Source organism: Drosophila navojoa, chromosome 5 (genome assembly GCF_054131105.1).
Source record: "Drosophila navojoa isolate 15081-1374.11 chromosome 5, UAZ_NAV_1.0, whole genome shotgun sequence".
Classification (NCBI taxonomy): domain Eukaryota; kingdom Metazoa; phylum Arthropoda; class Insecta; order Diptera; family Drosophilidae; genus Drosophila; species Drosophila navojoa.
Window position 1 is genome coordinate 12,577,243 of NC_142893.1, and position 23,019 is coordinate 12,600,261.

Below are 23,019 nucleotides of genomic sequence, written 5' to 3' on the forward strand. Positions count from 1 at the left end.
CGGCATGAGAACTACTATTAATGTTTTGCTCTCGCAAAGCTCAAGAATGTTTCGAAAAAAAACTGAAAATTATTTCGAAAATGCTCACACACCTAGAATTCAAGTGAAAACGGCGTAAACAAAATGTCTTTTTTTAAACATTTTCAATACATTTTGCTGGCCAGCGACAAAAGCCGCGAGAGTCGCGACTCGGAGAGCAGTTGGCAACGGGTTTTCATCGAATGCGGCCACGGAAAATGCAGAACTGAACAGAAAGACTACTGAAGAAAGCTAAAGAAAAACGCATTGTGATCCGTGCAACGAACTTACTTAATAAAAAGATCAAGAGAGAAGAAAACTTCATCAGTTTCATATGCAGTTCCAAACAACAGTTAATCAATGATGATCTAGTGAATGAAGTGATTTATAAATGATATAGATACATATGTATACATATGTATTGCTGAACTGTCGGTTTATGTTATTTTATATAAGAGGCAACGAGCATTATTTTTAATTTCGCTGTTGATAATATGCAAATGTGTAGGCAAAAGAATAGAAAAGAAACGAGACGAATTTCACAAAAACCAAAATCCTAGGCAACTAAACAAAATACATTTCTATTTGCAACTGTAAGAGGCAGAGCTGAGTGTGTGTGTGTGTGAGTGCATGTGTGTGTGTGTGTAGACGGTTCAATTAAATATTTGTTTGACAACAACTACAACAACAATAGCTATTGCTGCGGCTGCTAAAACTATATATATATCAGCAACGAAATAACATTGAACTTAAGCCGATTGGCAGCTAATGTGAGCTACAAATATACTAGATATATACTATATCAGTATATATAGCATTAAGTAAATATATTGTTAAGTGTAATTAATTAATAAAAAATGCAATTTGGCGCCCATTTTCCAGGAAGTGCCGAACAACCAAAGCATCGCCAGAAATTTATCTTCTGCATTTTTTTTAACTCGCACAACGCTACAAATAGGCCGACAAAGATATATACATATATGTATATGAATTTATGTATATATGTGTATGTATTGGGCTGGTCTATATGTACTCTGATTGCCTTTGTGCAGCCGCTATAAATATTTACAACGCGCTGCTGCGGCTGTTAATACGGAAAACCAAAAGCAAACCAAACAAATGAAAGCAAATTTAATTCGAGCATCGTTTCTCTATTTTGTTGTCTAGTGTATGTCTACGATACAAGTCTAAGCAAAAACTAATGGTCCACTAACTGCATATTTCCGACCGGGACACTCCAGCAACATTCGCATTACAATAACTAATACAACCCATGTGAACGAACTGCAGCCAAAATGTCGAAGAGACCACGAGGGCATATACACAAAATTCGTGAATTCGAATTGGAAAAGGTAATGTGCAATCACACTAGTTTTTCCCAAACTGTTGCTAAATTCGTTGTAAATGCTTAAAATGTGCTCGCCAAATGTTTCCAAATGAAATTATGCAGAAATATGCCCCCCACAAAGGCAAAATTTATTTATGAGGTAGTTAAAAGCAGCTGGAGAGTCATCGAAATGCGATTTTTCTTAATGTCTTATTTTTTAAATATATTTTTATACCCTGAACCCATTGAAAATGGGAAATCAGGGTATAATGGTTTTGTTAAAATGTATGTAACAGGCAGAAGGAGGCGTGGCAGACCCCACAAAGTATATATATTCTTGATCAGGGCGACGAGCTGAGTCGATTTAGCCCTGTCCGTCTGTCTGTCCGTCCGTCCGTCCGTCCGTCCGTCCGTCCGTCCGTCCGTCCGTATGTTTGAACGCGTCGATTTCAGAAGATATAAGAGCTAGAGACTTCAACTTTTTTTTAAAATGTCCGTAAAAACAGCGCGCATATCGAGTTTTTCACTAAAAAACGATAACTCATTCCGATAGTTTTTTATCGATAAAAAACCTTATCGAAGATCACTTAAATAATTATATCTCCTACATCTTTCAAGCTAGAGTCTCCAAATTTAAAATGTATATTAAGATGTATTTTATACAATTTCGGTTTTTGTTAAAATTTACCCCCCACCCCTAAATCCACCCCCTCACCCTCATCTTTGTAAAAGTCGTATATCAAATACTAGAGACTTGTGCTTCGGTATGCACATACATTTAAACATCATGATTACGTTCTGTAAGTTTCATTACGATCGTACGTCTAGAAATTAAATTATTCAACAAATAAGTTCTCATAATATTGCCAACACTGCAGCGCAACCCAAGCGCAATAGGTTATAAATTTATAACTCCTACATTTTTAGAGCTATAGTCTCCAAATTTTAAAAGTATATTCCAATGCATTTTATACAATTTCGGTTTTTGTTATATTTTGGATACCGGCTCCAAATTCACCAGAATCCCCAGTGAAGGTCAGATTCTAGTATAGCTAATTGTGAATGATTTGACATGTTTTTTTTAAATGCCAAATATTCAATAGAATATGTAGATCATATGCTGAAAGTTTCATTAAATTCGGTTTAGTCAATCGACGTTAAAAAATAACAAAATGTTTGGCCAATTAACAAACGCATGTGCTGCAGCAACAGCAGTTTTCCAATACGTGTGCACACATACATTCAAACATCTTCTAGCACATTCTTAGAATCACATCAGCAGTTAGTTTCGTTTTGTTCTGCTAGATGGCGTTGCATCAGTGAATCTATTTCAGTTTTGACATTGCAGATAACAACAGAGGAGTGGCGTCATGGTAGAGGGCGCGGCGCTCGATCGCGAGGTCCCCGGTTCAAATCCTGCTGGGCGTATTGTAGTTTTCTTTTAATTGCTTCAAAACTTTTATATATTTGTGATTAAATTTCTCTTATATTTTTTCAAAAATCGAAATTGAAATTTTAACATTTTTATTAGTTTGGTTGTTCTTGCACATTCTTAAAGTCACATCAGCAGTTAGTTTGACTTAGATTTGGTAGATGGCGCTGTAGCAGTGAATCTATTTCAGTTTTGACATTGAAAATTAAAACAGAAGGGTGGCGTCAAGGTAGAAAGCGCGGCGCTTGATCACAAGGTCTCGGGCTCAAACCCGGAGCGTGTCGAAATTATCTTTTTTAATTGTTTCAAAATGTTTATTTATTTAATTAAATGAGTTATTTAATTTATATTTTTAAATACATCGAAATTGAAATTTGAACCATACTAAATGTGCTTTTCTATTAGTTTGGTTCAGGGTAGTATCTAGTCGAGCACTCTCGACTAGAGTTTTCTTACTTGTTTTCTTTTAAGTATATGTATTAAATAATATATTAGATGGGTCTTTAAAGCCTTTGTGCTGAGATATTAAGAATACTTATTATACTTATTAAATACAAGCCTTTAGAAAGAACTTATTGTAAACAGATTATCCTTACATATTTATTATTATGTTATTTATATTAAAAATACTTATTATACTTATTAAATATAAGCCTTTAGCATGGACTTACTATAAACAGTTGATCCTCTATTCTTTATGTTATAAAGCTTTTTTTGAACTCTTTAGATAAATTATCTATGATTGTGGCTAAGTTATGCTGGCTATCGAATATATCAATAGTTCTTAGTCAAACCTCTATCACTATATAATAGGTTATTATGTATCTCATCTCGTCATCTATTAACCATTCATTTGGGTTCTACGCAAAGCGTAAGAGTTGAAGCCAACTTTATGATAGTTTCCATACATATGATTTCTGATACATATTATACAGCTACATATATCATATCCAAGTAATTCTCAGCTATAAGAGGATATATATTATTTATATTTTATGCACATATTATAATATTAAGTAAGTTCTGATTAATATTTCATATCCAAAGCATCGTTTTGCTTAGGAGAATCGTTAAACTCTGGTAATCAGAAAATTGTTTAACAAATGAGATTTAGTATGAACACCTTGATTCTATTTAGAAATCGCTCTAATCCCTAAAAAATGTTTAAAAATGTATATAAATATAGGTACATATATATCTGTGTATATGTATATAAAATATATATGAAAACAATTCATACAAAACATAAATGCTTACAAAATCTTTAAAGACATTTTTGTATGTTATCAGTCTGTTAAATATAATAATAAATAATAATTAAGAAATATCTCGTTTAGAACTCAATTTATGACTGATTGATAGCACAGAAACTAAACACGTGTACATATAAAATGTCAATATGTTTTTATATATATTAAACACATATATCATACATATTTACAATTAAATTTATTTTATACATATTGTCTAGTATTGTGAGTCTTTGAGCTTCCTTATGTATTAGTCTGCAATAAAATTGCGTGAAACAAAGTATGAGAAGCGTAATAATCAGACGGAAAGATTGATAAATGAATAACCAGACAGGCCAACATATAAATGTATTGACTCAATCCATTGGCCAAAGAGAAACATTTTGCATTCGCAGTAATTCAAATAATACCAAATATTTTGAATACGCTTGAATGGGATCTGAAAGCGAATGAAAAAAGAAATATAATAGAATTTCTCTTTATTATTTTGGACACGTGTTTTGGCTTATGTTTTATTTGCTTTGCACACAATTGTTGATAATTATTTGAAATTGCAAATAATTCAAAATATACGCGATTTTTATTTGTTTTTATTTACGATTGCTATTTTGACATAGATATAGAGGTTTTTTTTTAGTTCTAAATTTATTTTTATTGAAAGATTTATTTCCACACAAATTGAATTGTCCTATATAGGGCATTCGAACTTCGGTTAGGCTATAAATTTTCAATATTTGTTGCGATTGGCAGACGGCCAGAAATCTCTTCGCTCAGCTAATAGTTAACGCGGCCCGAGCCAGAAGGCAAAGTAGAGGAAAGCGAACTCATTTTATTGGGCAGCAAACGGCGAATGTCAAAAATAGAGTAACATTAAATATGTCTGGTCTCACGACTGCGATATATGTATATACAATATATATGTATATATATATATATATTAGGCAATTACCGAACCGTGTCATGGAGGTGCAGTTATTGTAGTAGTATTTGGGGCAGGTACTAAACATCTGTTATAACCCAAAACACATGCAAACAAATCAGCAAAGCAGCAAAGCAAGGCAAACTGAACTAATTTCTGAATATTTTTGGCTGCATTCAGATCCAACTGGTGGATGAATTCGATATCATTCAAATTGTGGGCGAGGGCTGGTTTGGCAAAATACTGCTGGTGGAACATCGCGGATCTCAGACTGAAATGGTGCTCAAGGCAGTGCCCAAGCCGTATGTCACCTTGCGCGACTTCTATCGCGAGTTTCACTACGGACTCCACCTGGGCGTCCATCGGCACATTGTGACCACGTATGACGTGGCCTTTGAGACGGCTGGCTTCTATGTGTTCACCCAGGAGTATGCACCACTGGGTATGCACAGGAACAGGCCCGTTCACAGAGCTGTATTTACAGGGTATTTTGCATTTGCTCTGCAGGTGATCTGACTTCAAATGTGACCGAGACAGGTGTGGGCGAGGTGTACAGCAAACGCATTGCTAAACAATTGGCCTCCGCCATAGATTATATGCATTCAAAGTAAGTATACAGAAGGAGTTGCTGATGGCATGATATATCAAAATATTTCAACTATATATATATCATATATGTATATAATATATGCTATGCTTTGCAGTTAAACTTAATTAAATATACAATATACCAGCTAACTATTTATAATAATTATATTTTTAATATAAAGGACTTTTTATAAACTCAATTATTTTTTTCAATTATTGTTTTGTTGTTAAATTTAATTAAATATACAATATACCAGCTAAATATTTATAATAATTATATTTTTAATATAAAGGACTCTTTTTATAAACTCAATTTTTTTTTTTAATTTTTATGTATAAAAATATTCACAATGAGCTCAATAACAAATATCGATCTAAATCGCATTCTAAAATAATATTAATATAGATATATAATATTTATTATATTATTAAAAACATATTTATACATACCTATATATATACATATATTTTGTCTGTCAGTCTGTATGTTTGTATTTCTGTCTGCAGGCCCGTGTGTCTGGCTGAATACGTGCCTGTCTGTCTGTCCATCTGTCTGCTTGCTTGTCTCTTTGTATGTGTTTGTCTGTCTATGTGATTGAGCATTTAATATGAATTGAGGTTTTAACATCATCAGGGATCAAACAAGCACTCCCATAGAGAAAATGCGAAGAGCAACGAAAGCTGGCCAGGCAGGGTATGCATGTGTCTGTGAGGCAGCATTTCGTGCTAGTATAGAGTTGCTTTAGAGCAGTTAGAGCTGATCTGATTGGTCGCCTCATCGGGTGCTCAGGCTACGTGTGTAAAAACGAACTCGAAGCAATGCTCCAGAGCTGAGCTCGGCTACCCTGTGTTATATATAAAGGCAATCAGCTGCAGCATTTCTTCAGTGGCATTCTGGATCGCTTGGAGGTCGGTTCGCCACAGCAGTGCTCTGCTTCTTCTTCTTCGCTGGATGGAGGGTATTTACTTTATAAATAGTGTTAATATTAGTTAGTTATACTATAAATGAGCGCAATTGTACTATTTATAATTATAGCTCTAATTATTATTATTTATATTATGATGTTATTTTGGTTTTATTTAAACATAACTAATGATAAATCATTATAAAGAACTATGTAGTGCTAAGAGCGGCATGCGGAGTTTTATTTTAGGCGCTCATACTATTCTCTCCTGGGTCCCCATCACTCTTCTTGTGCCTCTCGGGTATTCGTGTGCTCTTCTGTTCTAATCGCTCTGCGTATGCTACTCACGTATTCCTAGGCTCATAGCTCTTCCTAGGCTACCCGCTTCTTACGTACTCCCAGCCCTGATGATACCTATGAAAATCCTTTCTCTCTCTCTGTCCTTTTACAGAGACATTGTGCATCGAGACATTAAACTTGATAATGTACTCATATATCGCTCGGATTTTCAACGCGTGAAGCTCTGTGATTTCGGAGAATCCTATCAAACTGGTACCGTCGTGGAAAGGCGCAACGAATGGCTGCCCTACAGTCCCCCAGAAGTATTAGAAGTCAAGCCCGAAGGCACCTACAAGTGAGTTGCATTATGAAGAATATTCTACATGATATAATAAATAACTATATATATTTGTATTTGTATTCTAGAGCCGATCCCAGTCACGATGTCTGGCAGTTCGGCATCGTTATATTCGTCTGCCTAACGGGCTGTCTGCCCTGGCAAAAGGCATCCTCAGAGGATCCACGCTATGTGCGCTATCTGGTGTGGCAGGGCAGCATAATGATGATGCCGCTGCGGCGAACACCCAAACTTTTTAAGGTAATCCACAAGAATTTAAGATCCCTAATATATAATTTACATATCCTTTCTATTCTTTAGCTTCTGACATCGCGTGCGCAGCGCATGTTTAAACGTTTCCTGGAGCCACGCAGCGGAAACAGACCAAAGAGCCTGGGCGATTTGACCAAGTTCATGGACGATCGCTGGCTGGCCAAGACGGCGGAGAAGGAGATGGCCGAGTATGAGACAGACGAGCTATGCCCCTCAATGTATTCCTTTCACAGCAGTCCCGACGAGAAGAATCGCCTGCTCTACACACTGGCTGACTGTGGCATCGAGACCAATGTCGATCGAATGCAGAAAAAGAATCGCATAAAAGACTGGATAGAGTCGTCCATTATCACAGAGGAGGATGAGGTAAGTGCTAACCATCGATGAAACTCGCTTGCACACAATGATTGACTTTTCTATGACAGGAGGAGAACGAGGAGACCAATTCGGCATCGCCATCTTCGTCAGTTTCGCGTGAGCCTGTGCCCGGTCACATCTCCTCCATACGCCAGCCTCAGCAGCCGGACAAGCCCAAGGAAATCAAGAGCACACTGAAAGATGCCACACAGAAGCACTTCGATCCACGCACGGGCGCACTGCAGCAGGGACCCAGCGAAATGGGCATGGCCATGCACTCGTCCAAGTCCATTAACCTGGCCTCAACGTCGACGCTCAATAATGCAGACAGCATGCTGACCCTGGGCTCCAGGCAGGACATGCTGGCCAGCAATCTGACCATTTACAACTCTATGGAAATGGAGCTTAACCGCCTAGGTAAGGGTCAGCCGGCACTTCTCCAAGTCGACGGCTTTTTAAACCAGTCACAGAGCAGCAGCCTACTAACCTCGCTCGACGAGCCGCACGTTGTGCACGCCTCCACTCCTGCTAAGAACTCCATTGGCGTCGGCACCCGGGCGTCCACCAAGAGTATTCTCCAGCGCTCCAAATCCGACTCGCTGCAAACGGCCATGTATGCCAGCATGCCGGCCATTGACAACGCCAACTCCTACACCGCTTTTAACAACAATAACCAGAGCCTGCCGCCCCTGCAGCCGCTGCAGAGCAGCCAGGTGCCCAATGGCAGCGCCTTCTTCATGGGTGGCAATAGCAATATTGGTAACAAGACTAATCAGAGCAAGACGGTGACATTTACGGGTTTGACTAATGCCTTCCAATCGCTTGCGCAACTCCCAGTGCTGTCTAATCCCGTAGCACCTGCAGCGGTGCCTCCTCCAATGCAATCGAATTATTTTAATCGCTTCCACAATGATTCTCAAGTCAAAGACAGCGCATACGGATCGGCCGACGTGAACGACACTCTGAAACCAAGTCATCTCCATGTCAGCAATAATCCGCCAAGGCAAATGGTATACAATGGCGCACGTGAATCGAACTCACACATGAAGGACACGGCCTACGACCGTGTTGTGATCACCAACAGCAACAGCGCGCGAAAGCGAAGATAGCTTCAGCTACACATAAATCCATACATTATATATACAATTTGCAAGTTCCAATAAATATTAAACGTAAATTTGTTAACACACTCCATTTTACTCTCTCTCTCTCTGGGGCATAGGTAACGGCAATGGTAATTGAAAGGCGACATTACGTTCTTAAAAAATTACGTTTCCTTTATTACGCGTAAAAATCCAAAAACCAGCCCCAGACCACACAAGCAGCCGAAGACTCTGCTGCAGACGAATCGACGCTTACTTGAGGGGAATAAAACGTGAGCTGTGGGTGGCACCAATACCGGGACGACCGTGCTTGACGGGCTTGTAGGTCAACGCGAATTCACCCAAGTAGTGGCCAATCATTTCTGGCTTAACTTCGACCTGGTTCAAATAAATAGAATTAGAAATCTCACTTAGTAGTAGACCGCAAAACAGTGAACTCACCTGGCCGAAGTCTTTGCCGTTGTAAACGCCAATGATGGAGCCGGTCATCTCGGGTACAATGATCATGTTCCTCAGATGAGTCTTCACGATCTCTGGTTTCTCATTTGGGGGAGCCTCCTTCTTGGCCTTACGCAGCTTCTTGATCAGGGCCATCGGCTTGCGCTTCAGACCACGCGAGAAACGCCTGCGGGCGCGGCTGTGCATCAGCTCCACCAGCTGGTTGCTGCACAGGAACAGATTTAACAGTTAGGTTAGTTTTAAGACGCCGCTCGATGCCGAATACTGTTACTTACTTGGGCATATCCAACAGCTGGTCCAAGTCCACACCACGGTAGGTGAACTTCTTGAAGGTACGCTTCTTCTTAAGAGTTTCATCAACTTGCTGTTTGTGTCAAAATAAAAAGAAAAACAATGGGCATTTATTAGCACAGATTTTGGTTTTCAATTTTGCATACAATGTATCACTCAAAACTCTAAAATAATATTCCCAGCCATGCGCAGCGCATTAGATATTGTAAATATTATAAACTTTTGCTATTCTGCACACGGATGTTTAATATTTTTTTAGATTTTTGCACAAAAATTACATCGGCCATCTTGACGATTGCAGTCTACGGAACGGAAAGAAACATTCCGGGCAGCGTTGCCACCGGACGCAAAATATTGGAGATGCCAGATTTTTGTATTACATTATCTGGTCACATTATCATACACCAGAGATGCGCTCAATTATTCTTATTCTATTATAACTAAAATTTAGAATAAAGCGTGTAATATAAAAGATGTTTCTTAACGAATTATAACAATAATCAAATATCTTACTAAAGTATTAAAAATTAAGTTTAATTACTGGAATTATAAATATATGGTACATTGCAGACCAAAGTAACAAATACTTTAGAAATTGCTTTCCATATTAACGTTACTTGTATTAACTCATATCGTCACGCGCTCATCCACAACAGTATCAGCTGTGCAGAATTGAACGAACAGAAACCCAAACAATGCTGACGTTACCAAAATTATACTTTAAAAGACAACCGAGTACCACAAACGTAAAATGCGCACATTTGCGCAGCGATATTTTCAAATGAAATAGTATTAAATACGTTTCGTCACACTATTCGTTAACCAGCCTTATTCAAACATATTCAACTGCCTTTGATTTCAACAAATTGTTTCTGCTTGAACAACTGGCGCCTTCTTCTGTTTGTGATAACAATCGGCACCCAGGTATGTATGTAAGTGTGTTTGCCTCAGCGCTGCGTTGTCTGAATCTAACTCTTTGTTTCTATTGTTTTGCCTACGCACACAGATACCTGCGTTCGCAGCTAACGAAAAAAAAGTAGCTGTTCTACTTATTTAGCAACTTCGCTTCGCTCATTAACAAACCAACCGAGGTGAAAGCGAATTGCATCATGTTCTCGCATTCGGGCCATGTTATGACGCTTGCGAATAGCATAATAGGTGTCGGCATCTTGGCGATGCCTTTTTGCTTTCAGAAATGCGGAATTATCTTGTCGATCGTATTGCTCATACTAAGCAATTGGATAACACGCATATGTTGTCACTACTTGATTAAAACTTCACTGCTGACACGTCGCAAAAGCTTCGAAATGCTTGGTCTTCACGCTTTCGGCACATCCGGCAAACTTCTGGCAGAACTCTGCATCATCGGCTATCTGATTGGCACGTGCATAACGTACTTTGTTGTCGTTGGCGATCTGGGACCACAGATTGTGGCCAAGCTTTTAGCATTGGAGATTACAGAGTACCAACATCTACGCACCTTGGTCATGTTGGCAGTCACCGTCCTGTGCATTGTGCCCCTAGGCATGCTACGCAATGTGGACAGCTTGTCCGCTGTCTGCACTGCCTCCATTGGATTCTATGTGTGCCTCATGCTCAAGATTGTGCTTGAGTCCGAGTCGCACATTGTGGCCAACGACTGGACAGAGAAAGTCGTTTACTGGGAGCCAGCAGGTGTGCTCCAATGCCTGCCTATCTTTAGCATGGCCTTGGCCTGTCAAATGTAATTATATTTTCATATCAGCTTGAATTCTATTTTTAGCGGAACTCACTTTAATTGCAGGCAACTTTTTGAGGTCTTCGGCAGTATCAATAACCAAAGTCTGGACAAATTGAATGGCATTGTGCGCAATGCGACTTGGATTTGTACACTGGTGTACATAGCAGTCGGCTTCTTTGGCTATGTGGCTTTCTGCACTCACAGCTTCTCAGGTACATATATTCTATATACTTACGCCCCTCTAAAGACTATATACAATATATATTGCAGGTAACATCTTGGTAAATCTGTCGCCTTCATTTGGCAGCGATATTATCAAAATTGGATTCGTGCTTTCCATTGCATTCAGCTTTCCACTGGTCATATTTCCATGCAGAGCCAGCATATACTCCTTGCTGTATAAAAAGGTGAGTGAATGCTTATATAGGAATACCCAAATATTTAATATCTATTGCAATCCCAACAGGGTCACATGGAGAGCAGCAATTATATACCCGAGCAGCGCTTCCGTGTGATAACACTCTTCATTGTCTTCTTCTCGCTTTGTGTGGCGCTCGTTATTCCCTCTGTTGAGCTCATTATTGGCTTAGTCGGCTCCACAATTGGCGTTGCCATATGCATAATGTTTCCAGCGTCGAGCTTTCGCCAGATCATTAAGAAAGACTCCACGGAACGCACTTTGGCACAGTTTGTGTTCGTCAGTGGTTTTTGCCTGATGATTCTGGGCACGTATGCCAACCTGCACGCCATCGATGCCCAGAGCTCTGGTCCCCAGTTCGATGCAGTGCAAGTGGTCACACCATTGTTAACCAACGAAATCCCACCACCCGTCGAGGTTCCCAATTTAAAAAACCCCGAAGTAAACAAACACTTAGTAAAACCAAATAAGGCTGAAGTCAAAGAAGTATTAGGAAAACTGGAAGAGAACAAACGTGTACGGGCCGCAGATAGCATAAATCTTGTCGAAAAGCCCAACGTTGTGATCGCTGTTTCCGAGAATCCACCGATGCCACCACTGCCCGTTGACGAATCCCATGGCCTGGATTCGAAAAACGAAGCCCCGCCAGATAAGTCTGAAAGTCTGCCCAAAGAAAAACCCCAACCAGTTGCAGTTGTAAAAGATGCAAAAATAGTTCCCAATAAAAACTTGACAAGAGCAGAGGGGGTGATTCCAGTGAGTGTGGCTCCCGAGAAAGAGGAAGCTTCACAGCCCATGAACATAGCTGCACAGCAGACCATAGATGGAGCAGCCATCAAAAAGGAGGAGGAAATTACGGCCGAGGAGCAGAAGGATAAAGTAAGTGTAGTCGAGTTGCTTAAAACAGAAAAAGAACTTAAAGAGAAAATGGAGAGATTGGGTCGCACTGTAGACAAACTAAACGAGGAGTTGGCCAAACAAAAGCCACAGAATGCAGACACAATGAAACTTTTGGAGCGCAGCGTCGACAAAATCAACGATCAATTGGCCAATCAAAGCCTCAATAATCCGAAACCTCTGGCTCTCAATGAACTGGCTGAAGCACTAAATCAGGTCAAAGAAACCAATCGTCTGCAAAATGACAAAAACAAAATAGAAGAGAAGCCACAGATGGCACTGCCAGAGCAACAACTGCAACCACAACAACAGGCACAGCCTCCATCTCAACCCCAACCACAACCACAGCCTCAACAGCAACCACAACAGCAGCTGCAACTGCAACCACAACAAGAGGTCAACAACACGATAAGGGAACGGAAGCCCGCTTCACTTTTGGAAATTCTGACGGAGAACGCTCACGCGCGGGAGGAGCAGGAAGCGCACGCTGGCGTCTTTGAGCCACTCTCTTACAAAACGGGTGAGCTGCTGCGGAATGCGAGTGGCGATGCGCCGCCACTGGCGCAACGGCTGCCGCTGCCTTTGGCGCTGGCCAATTCAACCAAGGCTCGAGCTAACAGTAGTGCCTTGGCTGCCGAGCTAACGGCCAACAAGTCTGTCGATGCTGAAAACGTGGAGGCCATCCGGCGAGAGCTGTTGCAGCTAAAGGAGCAGCAGATGACGACGACGACGGCACAGTCGGCGATACGCGTCAAACGTGACGCCGATGGCAATGAAAATTGTCTTCCCGAACCAAAACTAAACGAAGTGAAGAGCGGCGGCTTGATCGGAATCGCCCTGCAAGTGGAGAATATGGGACGTGAACTGAAGTCCGTTAACGACGATGATCTAGATAAAGCGAGCTCCACGCCCAACACAGACGCAGACACAGATAGAGATGATAAAAGGCTAAATAGTGCGCTGAACTGAACTGAAAGCACTACGTGCATCAGAAGATGATGCAACCGGATGTATGGACAGATGTACAGCTCCAGTCTAATGTTCACAGGGCCAATAAGCTTTATTATTAACTTATTTATATTGAAGATAATGTATTAATTTAGTATCTAGCAGAAGATGCGCCTATATGCTTAGCAATCTACACATAGTTATATAAACTATTTATATGGATCGATTGCTTCAATTGAAAAAAACTAATTAATATTGTTTTAAGTATTAATTTCAAATATATACATATGTTATATTAAGAACTGAACGAAAGATTGCCTTTCTTTATGTTATTCAAATTCTAGGCAGACTTTGATTTTTCATTCATTCAAATTTGTTTCAACACATTAATTGGAAAGTCCATGGCTAGTTTTAGACTTTTGGAATAATGCGCAGAATTAGTTTAACATTTGGTTTAAATCAATACTAAATCAACATACCTGATCAAGTATCATTCTTAAATGAATTTGCCATACAATGTGCTGTGGGCAAACTTATTTAATAATTAGTGATTGTTTATTCCAAATGTTAGGCACCCACCCAAATTTCTGATCAAAATTGAGCAGTTTCTATTGGAAATAGAGGTAGCAGCATGTCGATAGTTTTGGATGTTGTTCAAAAGATAGTCTTATATAGCGCCTACGAGCTGACCTGTGCCGCCGCCGCACAATTTTTATATAAATGCCGCATCGTAAGTGAAACATCAATTGCTTTGGAGCATAATTACTGTGATTGCCATTGATTGCTAGATGAACGCGTGGAAATTTAAACAAAAATTTAAGATCGCAAAAGCAGAGGATAATGGGAGGATGTCCATCGAGGAACGAGATCCGCCCGCAACATTAGATGGCTTCAATGTGGAGCCCAAGCTCAGCAGCCAGCAGCTAGACTCAGAGTATATCGAATTTGCATTCAGGAGTTGTGGGCCCATTTGCCAGCCAAAGACTTCCATGATGCGCATAGCCAGGGACAGCTACTTCTCGTAGACCCGCACAAGCCGAAACAAAAGGCAACTGATCGCATAGATAAAATAACTTTAATAGAGAGTATGGATGATCCACCACTTGGATAACAAATTGAACAACTCTAACTTCATCCTTTGTAGCAGCTACCATTTAAGTGTGTAATTGGATTACTTTTTTCTTTCCTTTTCTTTTTTGTGTATCAATTAGAATAATAGTTTCTCAGCTAACGAGAGATTCGTTGAGTTCGCATTAAGATCATTTGCCTAGCAATCGGCGCCGAGGCTGTGCAGATCGTGCAGCACCTCCAGCACGGTGCCCACGCTCCAGGCCTGCGTGCGGCACGAGTCACGGCAATAGCTGCCATTGTCGTTGGTCAGCTCGGGCAGGCCGCGCCAGTGCGATGTCTGAATCTCTCGCAAATGCGCCCGCAATATGGCCCACGTCTCGGCAATGGTCTCGTCCAGGTAGCCGCACTTCTTGGCAAAGATGAGCCGGGCGCGCAGATAGAAACCGATGGGCCACACCCACTCGGGTCCCTGATGATAGTTGGCGCCATGCGCCACCGTGCAGTCTGTGGAGTCGTTTGAGTTGTCATAATTGGCTCTGTAGTTCCAGTCATCTGGATCCAGGGTCTTCATGCCCAAGGGGCCCAGCAGATGCTTTCGGGCCTGCTCCAGGGCCTGCCAGGCGTTCTTAGGATTGCACAGCTCTGGTGCCACTGTCAGCGTGATGGGGAAATTGCAGCGCAGCTGGAAGTCGGTCCAGTCCTGCGTGGCGCCGTAGCTGTCTTTGTAGATGCACTTCTTGTTGGCCACCGCTGTGGTGTCCGTCTCCTTGACATAGAAATACGCATCAAAGTTCTTCTGTATGCGATCCGCCCACTCCTTGTAGCTCCACTTGGTCACCTCGCCCGACGGCCCCTTGCGCTCCACGCCGCTGTGTGGAATAATCTTTCGCTCGCTGAGACTCTGCATGAAACGCAGGGCGGCGTACTGCAGCCCAATCAACTCCACGGCTGAGCCATCGCGAGGCGTGCTGGGTCGTCCACGATTGCCCGCCTTCTCGGACGAGCCCATCTTGTCCATCCAGGTGCCGCAGTTGGCGCTGTTGCCGCCAAACACAAAGCCCGTCTCTGGATGCACGCCGATGTGATTGTTGAAGCCCTGATCCGTCATATGAGCGTCGATTTCATGGCCGGCATTACGCTCACGGTACTGCAGGCCCTGGAAGTGCACCTGCAGCGCCTCCTGCATGACGTCCTGCAGCAGCTGATCAAAGGCGCCCGGCGGATGCGGCTCAGAGTCGTCGTACGGGAAAATACGTGACACCTGGTCCTTGAGTATATTAACACCCTGCGGTGCCTCCTCCACGTACTGGGCAATGCTGTAGAGCCACCACCAGACGGCGTCGCGGCAGTTGAAGCGCGGCTTCACCCCATTATCCAACAGATTCGGGATCAAGCCATGGCGCATGGCCGACGCAAAGCCAATGATGATAAAACGCGCCTCTGTGAAGCGACCGGTGAGCAGCATTGTGCCACGCAGTGCGATGAACGTGTCCCGACCCCAACAGCGCATATATCCTACAAGGAAAATATGAGAGTTTGAGTTAGTTAAATAACAGAGAAATCATTTGCGCTCACCTGTAGAGAAGTGAGGTAGACCCGCGGACAGTGTGACGCACTGCTTGGGCGGCTTTGGCGGGGCCAAGGCCAGGCTAAAGCCGGGCAGATTAGCCGAGTTGCAGACGGCGAGGAACTGCAGCGTGGACACGGCCAAGGATTGAGTAAAGTTGTGACCATCGCGTATAAAACTGCAATTGAAGAGAATATCAATTTATATATACAACTTTACATTTAATTCTTATGCAGCAATCACCTGGGCATCAGTTGATTGACCTGATTGACCAGAATATTGTAGACACCGCTCACAATAGCATCAAAGTAGCACGGTATGAGGTAGCGTGGCACATTCTTTAACGGCTCGAAGGTTGCCTTAAACCAGGTGGACAAAGGCTTTAGATCATCAAAGTTGTTCAGGCGATCAGCAATGTAATCTATATATATAAAAACAGTAACAATTATTACTTAAGTTAACCAATCTGTACTCCAGGCTTCTAGCTCACCCATCATCCAGTTGCCGTCACGCAAGTTGTTGCACAGCGGATGGCCGAGGTCGTCGCGTGGCGAAATCTCCGTCAGCAGGGAGACAAAGCCCTGCAGACCGCAATACACAATGGGTCCAAAGTTGGGTATATCGTAAGCGCTGCAGCCCAGCCCCATGTCACGCTCCTCCTGGTCGCAGCTGAACAGCGCGCGACTCAATGCAGTCAAGTCCAATTTGGAGACAATCGCCTTGAGCTCCTCGCACTGCTCACCCGACACGAGGCGCAGTGCATTTGTGACCTGCTGCAGGCGATCGAAGCTGAGGCGAGCACTGGGACGCATGGAGACGCGAATGGCCACCACAGTGCCCGGACGCAGATTGGCAAAGTTGAGCTGCGTATTGGAGCCGTCGGTGTACTGGTTCGTCTCGAACACCTGCGACTTGCTGAGCGGTATATGCTCCTGCAGCGACAGCTCAAACTGGGTGAAGCCGTTCAGCACGTTGTTTTCCTTCTTGAAGGGCGCTGGACGATCGAACGGCTTGTCGCTTTTCAATGTCAAATTGGCTTCGAGTATGATCTCATCCAGGACACCTTCAAAGCGCAGCGGCCGTACATTAGTAGGTCCAGCATTGGGATGGGGATAGCTGAAGGCTGTGTGAGCCACCAGGATGACCGTCTGATGTGTGATGGGCGAGTGACGCGTCACGGCGACCACATTGGGATCCATTTGATCCACATACACCTGGCTGAAGCCCTCCTCTGCCAGCTGACCGTGCAGTAGATTCAGAGCGCGCTTGGCAGCAACAATGCCCGTCTTGAAGTCAACGGCCTTGCCCCATTCCTGATAGGGACGCTCCTCATCAACCACATGAATCTGGCAAACAATAGGCAAACTTTAGGCATTGCATTTAATTATGGGTAAATCATATTGGGACTCACGTGATGCGGCACCAGCTCATCGTAGCCGCGGTTGCTGCCTGTGGCACAGCAAGCCATCGCCACCAGCGCCGAGGAGGGCAGCAAATCGTACACGCTTCGCTTCTCAACGGGCGAAGGATTGTCGTGTGTTAGATCCATGAACAGCGCATGCGCCACACTGGGCGCCACATCACGATTGGGATTCGCATAGAAGCCACCCACAGGCGCGCCGCCATAGCGATAAACCAAGCGACCCTGCTCGTGCGAGTCCCAAGCCGAGAGAGCTTCGCGTATCAGCGAGGTAATGCCCAGGCGATTGACGAACACATTGTCGGTGGCATCGGAGTTGGTGAACAGCTCGGCGACCACATACAGCTCCGGATTGATTTTGCGGGCTGCATCCAGCAGATACTCGGCCACATGCAGTGGCGTCGAGTGGCAGTTGTCCAGGCGGACACCGTCGAAAATGCGCGCCGTTGTCTCCACATAGTCCATCATGTGCTTCCAGAGGTAGGGACTGTCCTCGGGTCGCTTGCCGAAGCGCAGCTTCACGCTGTCGCCCCAGGCGATGAGCTCACGCTTTAGATACACGTTCCCACGACCTGGCTGCTCTTCGGCAAAGTCCAGCAGCGGATCCGAAGAGCCCATGACCCAGCCATTGTGGGCCATGAAGAATTCGCCCGCCTTGCCGTACATGTCCGCCTCGATCTCTGTCAGCGTCTTGCCCTCCGTGTTGGTGTGCGTGAAGTAGGTCATGAAGACTGAATGCTTAATCGAGATTTCACGCACACGTGGTCCGTCGTGCTGGACGCGCTCATAGCGCACGCCCGCCAGGCAGTTGTCGATGGCGTAGGTGAGGTAGCCTTGGAGCTCGGCACGAACGCGCTCGTTCAGCTCGTCGAGATGGTGTCGCAGCGTCTCGGCGCATTTGCGGAATCGCGACTCCTCATCGAAACAGTCGCCATGAAAAGCATTAAAGATCTCCAATGCCAGCTCAAAGTTGATTGTGCTACCCAAGCGTCGATATGCCGGGTCCTGTATCAGTTGAATCTCCTGGAATCGCGACTTGTTCGCCACGTTCTTTGGTGGCTCTCGCGTGCGCACCTGGGCCATGAACTCGGTCACATATTTCATCACGTCGCACTGATACAGTTCGTGTATATTGACCTTGGGCAGGTAGACATTATGCAATTGGTACTTTAAAGCTTCCAAATGGCACTCCTGATCGATGATGGCCGGCACGCCCACGTGTTCCAAGCTGCCCGCGGCTATGTCCGCGCCACACTGCGCCAACATGGCATCGAGCAGGAAAGCTGGGCGCAAATAGGGGCATGTTGCACACGAGTAGGTTGCATCCGGATGCTTTAGCAGCCACTCAGATTCATTGGCGGTGTGATTCAAGACGATGTCACAAATCGAAGCTACCTAAGGTAGAGATAGACGCATTATAATTGAAAGCGAGAAACGGGATTAACTTGAGCACTCACGCCCCACTCCTGGCGGCACTTCTTGATAATTTTCTCCACATCCTCAAACGTGACCTTTTCACCCTTCTTCGCGGCAAATTGTGAGTTAACGCTGAGCTGATCGCGCAGCGAGTAGCCGGAGCGCGAGCCACCTAGCTCCTGAATGGGCGTAAAATGGATGACATTGTAGCCAGACTCCTTGGCCACGCGCAGCTTGGCCTCCCACGTGTTCAGCGGGCCCAACAGCTTGGCCATCACCGTTTGACAGCGCACCGAGTTGAGGGGTATTATCTTCTGGGCACCCACTGGACCTACATGCAGCGTGGGTTCCACCTGTACATACAATGCGCCATCCGGCGGAGAGTCCGCCTTGCGTTCCCTGTAAGCAAGAGAAATTAGTCAAGATGTATACGGTATTCCCTATATATAGAGTACTCACACATCGGAAAAGCTGAAGTAGAATCTGAATGTACCCGATATGTTCAGGTGTAGCTCACTAAAGATGTCTGTGTCCACGACATGCACATCCGGATGCGCGTCATTGGTGATTTGCTGGCCATCCTTCAGCTGCCAACCGAGCACACGATATTCCGTGCGCACGAACTTCTTGCCCTCGGCCGGATAGTTGGTGTAGAGCAGGATCTTGCGACCCAGCAGAGCGACATCCGGATGGACGCGCAGCTTGGAGCCGCGTTTCAAGCGGTAAAGCACATGCTCAGCATTTGTGCCCTCCGAAATGGGTATGCTGTGCGAGTCCGTGTCCTTGCTCATGATTAAAACCTGAAAAGAGTTTTAAAGGTTGTTTCAATATAATAAATGTATATGTATGTGAATGTGTGTGAGTGTGGATGATTGTGTACGGATGTGTGAGTGTTCGTGTGTGTACATAGATGATCACAGAGATATGCCCCACTCACAATAAAGAATTGTGCATTGGGCAATCAATTTGATTCGACTCGATTCAATTCAATTCGTTTTCAATGTCACCCCAATAAAACATGATGATCGAGTTGAAAAGCAAGCTTCATTAAATACAATTAAATAATGGATATTTAATGAAGATAAAAAATATATAAAAATACTAGATAACTTGTTTTAAATACCACAAATACTTTAAGGACATTTTAAGAAATTTATTCCCATAAACTACATACATATACATATGCAGGACTTTAAATTGCAGCTCGGATTGAACTTGAGGCAGGCGCCTGCTCTGGCTATTTATAGAAAGTAGATTGATTACGGCAATATATGTAGATTAGAATTACTCAGACACTCACACACAGGCAATCAGTTACAACACCACAGTAGAAGCGACTTTTAATGAATATATATATTAATATATATATTGGACTCTTTCTTTGTAACTATAACACGAGGAGCACACGGCACAGACTGAAACTGTCGCTGGGCGGCTGCTTTATTAAGTCTGGTCTATGCTTTTTGCCCGCAGCACTTACATAAATTATATTTATTAAATATGCACAAGCACACACACATAGACACAAACACTCGGGCATACACAATAGACACATATGTATGTATACAGCTGTGTTTGTGTATGTCTATGTGTGTTTGTGTGCTTGTGCATATTTAGTAAATATTATTTACTACATAATTACAATCAGAGATTGTGTAAATACCTCACTGTGGCGCTTTCGTACAGATTCGCTGCGTATGACGCCGGAGCCGCTGATGCTACTGCTGCCTGCATTCCCCATAACTCTCGTGGCACTAAGCTTATTTGCACTAATCTTAATCGCCGGCACAGCTATTGCTTCTGCTGCTGTTGCTGCTGTTTCTGCCTCTTCTTCTTCTTCATCTTCAGCATTCGCCGGCGCCGTTACCTTATCAAAACCCTGCACTGCCTGCATTTGCATCGGTGCATTAGTGTGCGGCGTGGTAGTTACTTGTGCATAGTACTCGACGAGCCAGCGAATGAACTGATAGCCCATTAGGATCTGGATCAGTGTACAGAAACTGCGACGCGTGCTCATGTAGAGCCATTTCAAGCCCTCGCCTAGCATTGTGTTATCACGTTATCACGAACTGCAATATTGAAGCGTTTCTTAAGTTTTATATTCCTTTTTTTTTTGTATTTTTTCTTTCTTTTTCTTCTGCGAGTTTCGCTGCCGACTGCTGTCTTAATGCTACTGAACGCTGGCGTTGGCCAAGCCACTTGCAATCTTAAATAAACCATTCTAAAGATTACATACTAAGTAAAAAAACGAAAAAATAATTAACAAGTGCGAAACTAATTACGCTCACACACACACACACAAACACTCATAGTGAGACAGGCGCAAGCTTTGGAATGATTAGCAGATTGCGCAGGAGCTTTTCATCCATTGCCTTTGGTGCATTTCTTAGCACGCAAAGCTTACATGATAACGGTTAATGCTCGTTATCGATTCAAATTCTTAAAAGCATTAAATCATTTTATTAGACCTGAGTCAAAGCACAGCGAAATACAGTGGGTTGTCAACAAGAAAAACGCTATTTTTAACGCTCATGAAACTTTCAACTTTAAACTTTAGGCATTGTAATTATTTTTTAGTTTTTTAGCTAGTAAAATCAGTTGTTAAAATATGCATACAAATATATAATACTGCACTTATAATATTTTTAGAAAATATATAAACAAGAACTAGACGTCAATCTTTTTCCATTTACATATGTATATTATTGATTATCCAAGGCTGATTTTTAATTTTGTATTATGCATATATCACTTCAGAAAAGTTTAACTTTACTTCCTTCATCTATTTTAATTCCCGATTTCCCATGTTACTATTTGCCATTTCTTTTTAGCTAAATTCTTGATAAACACTTTTTGTAAATTTTTTATAAATAGATCTGATTATCCGCGTTCATTGACCTACATACATACTTAAACACTTATCTATTAACATATGTATGTATATACATATTTTTCTATGTAGACCTAAGAGCACATTTCAAAAACGTTAAATTTGTGTCTTTGAGTAACTAACGCCTCTCTCAATTATCAACTGTTTAAATACAAAACCAAACAAATTCTGAACACATTTATGCTGCTAATGCTCAGCATATGATTCATAATTTATTGTAAACACTTAGATAATATTTGTTTGCAGAATTTGCGGTTAGTGCTTTGCTGAATTTTTACGAACTTGATGAAATTTAAATTAATTTTTAATTATTTTAATTAATAAATAATATCTGAGTCACCAACTATTTTCTTATGATTTTTTCCACCAATAACTGTGTTCTGCGGCCGAATAACACTTTACCAGAAAATAAATTCCTCAATTCTTTTTTTATTGAGCTCAAGGTGACCTTTCAAGTTTTCGTGCGCACATCAGCTGCTGCGGCTTGAGAACATTCACACCCTCTGTTGCTGGTAAACAAAAATCAGCTGCTCGCAATCGTTTTGTTTTTGTAGCATTTTCGCCCAAGTGGTTACTCAACGCACACACACGCTTATGTTTCCTGTTTGTTTTCATGCATGTATGCAATGTGAGTAAGCTGCAACTTACGCGTACTTCAGTGTAAACAGATTTACAGTTAGCTTTACACTCACAGTCACACTTTTCATTCGCTATTTCTATTTGCATACATATATGAATATGCAATTACTTACCTCTATTAGCCAACACTGTGCTATCCAGCAAACATCAATAAATTAATAGTATATCACGCATTTTTTAGCACTAAAGTTTATTTTACAAGTCCATTGCCTAATTGTTTTTAATTCGCAGATTATATACAAAACTGACTGCAACATTTTGACAAGTAAGCAAGAATTGGCTAAGCACACTAAAGTGTGCCTTCTAATATCGATAAATGGCCAGTTATCGGAACTGAACTAGTTGAATAAATTGACTCGCACTTGCGTCGATACTCATAACGGTAATGGTAGTTCGGAAAGCCGCTAACAAACGTAACAAAATACATTTGATTTTCGTACATATGATCAAATTTAAATGAAATTATTAGTAAAACATTTTCATTTGGTTGTAAAG

The 23,019-nt window shown here is 42.4% G+C and overlaps 5 protein-coding genes across 18 annotated transcripts; 3 read left to right on the forward strand and 2 right to left on the reverse strand.

Moving 5' to 3' along the window:
- The first annotated feature begins 73 nt into the window (after nt 1–73).
- LOC108654558 (serine/threonine-protein kinase meng-po) lies at nt 74–8,874 on the forward strand. 3 transcript variants are annotated; one of them, XM_018106015.3, is made up of 9 exons: nt 93–788; nt 1,186–1,370; nt 5,127–5,388; nt 5,454–5,553; nt 6,891–7,073; nt 7,145–7,316; nt 7,377–7,694; nt 7,754–8,102; nt 8,607–8,874. In XM_018106015.3, exons 2-9 carry the CDS (start codon nt 1,314–1,316, stop codon nt 8,792–8,794), a joined length of 1,629 nt encoding a protein of 542 aa, XP_017961504.1. In that variant the 5' UTR covers nt 93–788; nt 1,186–1,313; the 3' UTR covers nt 8,795–8,874. The 3 variants fall into 3 exon arrangements, with proteins under 3 accessions (XP_017961502.1, XP_089117757.1, XP_017961504.1); XM_018106013.3 differs by having other exon boundaries at nt 74–788; nt 7,754–8,874; XM_089261631.1 differs by having other exon boundaries at nt 74–611; nt 7,754–8,874.
- A 62-nt stretch (nt 8,875–8,936) lies between these two features.
- Nucleotides 8,937–9,949, reverse strand: RpS15 (ribosomal protein S15). The gene is made up of 4 exons (XM_018106017.3): nt 9,817–9,949; nt 9,523–9,611; nt 9,230–9,452; nt 8,937–9,166 (listed from the first exon to the last, which is right to left on the reverse strand). Exons 1-4 carry the CDS (start codon nt 9,823–9,825, stop codon nt 9,041–9,043), a joined length of 447 nt encoding a protein of 148 aa, XP_017961506.1. The 5' UTR covers nt 9,826–9,949; the 3' UTR covers nt 8,937–9,040.
- A 191-nt stretch (nt 9,950–10,140) lies between these two features.
- On the forward strand, nt 10,141–13,738 carry LOC108654557 (uncharacterized). Of its 3 annotated transcripts, none has more exons than XM_089261629.1 (5): nt 10,141–10,462; nt 10,579–11,261; nt 11,322–11,470; nt 11,529–11,665; nt 11,725–13,738. In XM_089261629.1, the coding sequence occupies exons 2-5, from the start codon at nt 10,648–10,650 to the stop codon at nt 13,540–13,542; spliced, it is 2,718 nt and encodes a 905-aa protein (XP_089117755.1). In that variant the 5' UTR covers nt 10,141–10,462; nt 10,579–10,647; the 3' UTR covers nt 13,543–13,738. The 3 variants fall into 3 exon arrangements, with proteins under 3 accessions (XP_089117755.1, XP_089117754.1, XP_017961500.1); XM_089261628.1 differs by having other exon boundaries at nt 10,142–10,466; nt 10,545–11,261; XM_018106011.3 differs by having other exon boundaries at nt 10,142–10,462; nt 10,545–11,261.
- A 118-nt stretch (nt 13,739–13,856) lies between these two features.
- On the forward strand, nt 13,857–14,759 carry LOC149091049 (uncharacterized). Its single transcript, XM_089261632.1, has 2 exons — nt 13,857–14,251; nt 14,310–14,759. The coding sequence occupies exons 1-2, from the start codon at nt 14,153–14,155 to the stop codon at nt 14,544–14,546; spliced, it is 336 nt and encodes a 111-aa protein (XP_089117758.1). The 5' UTR covers nt 13,857–14,152; the 3' UTR covers nt 14,547–14,759.
- Nucleotides 14,578–22,812, reverse strand: LOC108654556 (glycogen debranching enzyme). 10 transcript variants are annotated; one of them, XM_089261623.1, is made up of 8 exons: nt 22,638–22,812; nt 19,455–19,795; nt 19,037–19,394; nt 17,571–18,974; nt 16,650–17,505; nt 16,403–16,580; nt 16,168–16,337; nt 14,578–16,107 (listed from the first exon to the last, which is right to left on the reverse strand). In XM_089261623.1, exons 2-8 carry the CDS (start codon nt 19,784–19,786, stop codon nt 14,789–14,791), a joined length of 4,617 nt encoding a protein of 1,538 aa, XP_089117749.1. In that variant the 5' UTR covers nt 19,787–19,795; nt 22,638–22,812; the 3' UTR covers nt 14,578–14,788. The 10 variants fall into 10 exon arrangements, with proteins under 10 accessions (XP_089117749.1, XP_089117750.1, XP_017961497.1 ...); XM_089261624.1 differs by lacking the exon at nt 22,638–22,812 and adding an exon at nt 22,288–22,426; XM_018106008.3 differs by lacking the exon at nt 22,638–22,812 and adding an exon at nt 22,230–22,383.
- Between the last annotated feature and the right edge of the window lie 207 nt (nt 22,813–23,019).